Raw genomic sequence first — 4,840 nt, 5'->3', positions numbered from 1 at the left:
AGAAATATATCTAAATCGAGCTCGAGACGCAACACTAATCAGTGAGGAAGCCTATGGTGTGTTATTTTACTCACAATAGATTGCAACCTCTGCCGATATCCCGGATCAAGCAATCTTCTATGCTGGAAGGATTGCTTTTGACCTACATTTCGGATGTTACTAATTGACTAACCTAATTATTTGCTTTAATATTTCCTTGTTCCTCTTTTGCGACACCACTTGCCAAAAATTCTTTTTTAGATGCTATTCATGGATTAGCACAGCTTGGATGGATGTGAAATAAAACACAATCTTCCCCTGCTTAATAAGTGTGGCATTCCTGTAAAAATGTAATTTAAACGACAATCATGCAAACAATTTAGTGTTCATATCCCTCATGAATAAACTAGTCGGTAATGACGTGACAGAAGGAGAATTTAGAAAATCTCAAAGAATAGGAACCATAAAAGATTTGGGATATTGTCACAAACTATGGCTTCAATCGACACACTCAACGTTCAGTGGCAATTTTCCGATTGAAATCAATGATGTCAGATTTTCTCGATGTAATTGTTAACAGAACATCAATGTTTTATCCTTGATCACGAGTTACGGAGTTCTCGGTTTTGAAGTTTATTCCGGCTCAAAAAAAATTCGTATCTTGTGCGAATTCCTAGAATCTAAGCTAAACACAGATACAATCATTTATCAATGTTATGATTATTTCAATTGAAATTAGCTGTTAATGTTAGTTAATTTTTACACTAATATGATTGGGATAAGAGAGCCAATTTTCCTCTTAATAGAATAAATAATAGTTCAAAATACTATTTTTTTGATTTAAATTGATTTTTTATGAAACTGAATAAACCGGAGTATAGAACTAAATATACATGGCTATGGAACTGAATAGCCCTGTAAAAAATATTTCCAAACATGTTAGTATGTTGTTACCACTCATATTTCTTGTTTAAATGATTGAATATCACGATGTAAAACATCTTCTTTTATTGCAAATATATTTCCATTATTATTCTTCCAACAATTTAAAAATACTGGTCTATTGACAGTTTCCTCGCAATAGTTCTTTTTTTAAAAGATTTTTAAAAGATTGTAGTATTAATGAAATTAGAAATGGCAGTCTTATTTATGAAAGATTCTCCAAATAGCGCTTTGGGTGGATATCAATCCAGTTTAAAGTTACATGAAAAGAACAATATAACCGGTAAAAGTAACATTGCTGAATATAGGTAGACTTCAGAAAATTAGCAAATGATTCCTACTTTCTCTGCTACTTTCACGTAACTAACATAAATTATTTTAAAACAATATGATTAAAATAATACAGGTCCATAATTAATATAATGAAATTAAAGGTTGTTGTAAACATCTTGACATTCGTAGATTTCGTTGTTTGTTGCATATTCCTCATTTTTCTTCATAAATGACAGAATATTTTTGCGGTAACGAAAACCAACAAAAATGCCCAAACCAGTAAGAAGTACAACAAGCAGGACGATGATAGCAATATATTTTTTGTCCACAGATTGATGAACAGTCGAAGAACTTTGCGATAACAAATTTACACTGAAATTATATTTCAGGTAAACATGCTTTCGTGAGAAAGCAGTTATCGTCAAAGTATAGTTGTTTGTCAAAGACGGTTGAATTTCTCCAACGTAACTGACATTTCCGGAATAAGGATCAACGTTGAAATACCGCAAGGAATCATCGGGAATTGTAAATATAAAATCGTCGAAGAAATAACTCCACAAAGTAGCTGTATTCTTCAAAAAAGTTTGTCCAAGTTGAATTTGTGACAACTTAATATTCTGATGCTGCACTGCACTACCCCCGTTGAATGAATAATCAAAAATAGACGTCAAATCGACCGCGTGAACAAGACAGCGAATATTGGCAAATAATTTTTGTGACCCCGAGTCAGTAGCTTGTATATTAAGAAGAAGATATCCCGCATTTTCAATGATCTGATTTACGTATAACTGTCCCGAATTCGGATCAATTTTAAATTTATTCGCGAAGTTTGTTTTTGAATCACAGCTTCCAATGTCTTCATTCATATTCGTTACTGAAATGACTTTATAATTGATTTTTCCGTTCATTCCAAGATCAGCATCCTCAGCAAATACATTTGTTAAATATTGTCCGGGAGAAGTATTTCTCAATGTAATGACAGAACATGTCTTGTTTGTAAACACTGGAGAATTGTCATTCACGTCCATAATTTCAATCGTTTTATTGATATAAGTATTATTTGGTAAGCGAAGCTCAGCATCAACAACCTTTTCGATTTCTTGGTCAAATAACCTCTTTGAAGATATGAAACTTTTATTAAATGATTGATCACTAAAATTTGGATTGTCTGTTATTCTCCAATCTTCAGTAATTCCAATATAAACATCGGTATGAATGGGCATATTCTCATATATTTTCAATAATTGTGGTGTGGGATTGTAATCTTTAGGCATAATCTATTATAAATTTAAGTAAGAATACAAATAAAAATATATGATGATAAATAGTATATCCCAACCTGTACAGTAATTGTATATATCTTTTGACGTGGATGCAACATTCGAGAACAATCAGTGTCCTCCACCACCACACAACTTACGTTGACACTAATTGTGGGGAGGACACTCGAATAATTAAGGAGTATCAGATTGTACTCATTACTTGAAACCCTCGACAACACAACAGTCTCCGAATTAGTACTGCACTCCACATCTACTCCCCCACTCACACTCAATCGGTCTATTAAAGTTGTCTTCTTTGTCACATCTAAAACAGACGAACTCCCAGCATTCGCCCATTTCAATGTGACCTTCTTCTCTTCAATCGTCTCCACTTGGATTGTATACACTCCCACTCTGTTGCTGTTGGTGTATTTCACATCCACATCAAATACATCATTCAACACTGTATATGTGCCGAACTGTGTAATCTCTCCGTCATATGACACCGAAAATTTCCCATAGACGCGTGTTGGGTACGTCGGTCTTCCATATTCTGCGATCTCCCCGTCCGTGGGTTGGATTGTGAGCACTTTATTTCTGTTTCCCGGGACTTTTTTGAGGATGACGTCGTAGAACTGAATGGGAGTGTTGTGGGAGGAGTTGAATGTGATGGCAATGTCCATGAATGACCAGTAGTGTATGTCGAGTTGGTCAAAGGCAATGACTCGCAGGTTAATGGGGGAGAGGGGAGTGAGGGAGGAGTGGCATACAAGAGTGGGGGATGATTTGTTATTTGTGAGGGAGAACTGACTATCCCCCACCACTTCATACCATGTCTGTGCATTCACCCCCGAGTCTTTATCCACAGCTTTCGGGAAGTGGATAATTAACCCAGTTGATAATCCTCCCAGTGTTATGTTCCGTTTATTACTTGGGAATATTGGGGGGTTGTCATTTATGTCCAAGACCTGTCACTTTAGTTCACCAATTCTTACTGTTATATATATTTTTACTATATCTATTTCATCATTTTTTGTAAGAATTAGTTCCAAGTTAATTATTCCCTCTTGACTGCTCAAAACAATTTTTTCGTAATCTATTCGATACACCACCTAATTTAATTAAGTTATATTTATTTAACCATTATTTCTCCTGATAGATTAGCTGAGAAATACATATTTAAATACATAATATCTGTGTAGTCTCCACACTGCACACCAGTCCCTTGGCAGAAGTTGTATATGACAGTGCCAACAGGAATCTCTTCTTTTATTGTCTTGTATAGTTGTATGGTTTCAGAGTGAATGAAAGTGGCGAGTAAAGTGAGTAGTAGTATATTCTATACAAGTTAGTGTTTACACTGCCAACCATTAAGAAGGATTAGCATCACCGGAATATTTGTTTATATACTGTTTAATAACGCCGTAATCATATTTGAGCAGTAAACAAATCATGGATTGTTTTACATAATATTTTCGATTGCCCAAATGCACAAAAACACTCCAAATGTTAAAATCAGGGCACTCCAATAAATTAGGGAATATTTTTCAACCATTTTGAATGTGTCTTAATTGCACTCACTGCATTGTTATTTTACTGTAATATAATGCGTCTAAAATTACAAAACCACACCATTCCTTATCATTTCAATAATTCATTACAAATTAATTCTAAAGACTAGATTAAGCACTCTCGAGATGCTTTTTTCTAAACAAAGGCAATGATTTTTAAAAACAATTTTTTATTCCTTATTTTTTGATATGGGAAAGTGATACCATACAATATTAATCGATTGGGAATATTGACTGTTAATATTTTTCAGGCCTAAATCATTCAGTGTATCTGTTTTTATTGTCTGGACAAATCGTTATTTAAACTGTCAGATCTTCTAAACTGCCTCAGTCTATTCATTAATTATTTGTCATATTTTTTCCATAAATAATAACCTTTTTTATTTAAATGATAAGATAGGCTTACATTGATTACGTGTTTTAATAGGTGGAATTAATTTTTACTTGAATAATAGTATTCTAATTCACATGGGCCATGCGATATCTATTGGCAGCCTGTACATTAACCTTGAACTAAGATTTCTTTTATTTATTAACTCCAAGACTGTCTTCCGGGAATACTTACGAAGGAATATGCTATGATCGGAGGCCGATTGATGGATGCAGACGATCTGGACGAAATCGGAAAGAGGGCAAGACGACGGAAGGGATGGAAGGGGCTAACGACAAGAATAGTTAAAAACATGGCACAAGCGAAACCATAAACTTTGTTTACTGGCAACGCGAACGTGCATTAACTAACTAACTCCAAGATCAACGAGAAAGATAGGTCAAAACTAATCAATTAGGTGATCCCTGCCTCCAAAAGCAGCC

At 34.4% G+C, this 4,840-nt stretch overlaps 1 protein-coding gene across 1 annotated transcript; it reads right to left on the bottom strand.

Moving 5' to 3' along the window:
- Positions 1–1,349: 1,349 nt before the first annotated feature.
- Positions 1,350–3,310, bottom strand: LOC118761295 (protocadherin Fat 3-like). The gene is made up of 2 exons (XM_036499081.1): positions 2,534–3,310; positions 1,350–2,471 (listed from the first exon to the last, which is right to left on the bottom strand). Exons 1-2 carry the CDS (start codon positions 3,137–3,139, stop codon positions 1,350–1,352), a joined length of 1,728 nt encoding a protein of 575 aa, XP_036354974.1. The 5' UTR covers positions 3,140–3,310.
- Positions 3,311–4,840: the final 1,530 nt, after the last annotated feature.

This window comes from Octopus sinensis, unplaced genomic scaffold (assembly GCF_006345805.1).
Source record: "Octopus sinensis unplaced genomic scaffold, ASM634580v1 Contig11657, whole genome shotgun sequence".
Taxonomy (NCBI): domain Eukaryota; kingdom Metazoa; phylum Mollusca; class Cephalopoda; order Octopoda; family Octopodidae; genus Octopus; species Octopus sinensis.
This window is presented reverse-complemented; position numbering and strand designations above follow the sequence as displayed.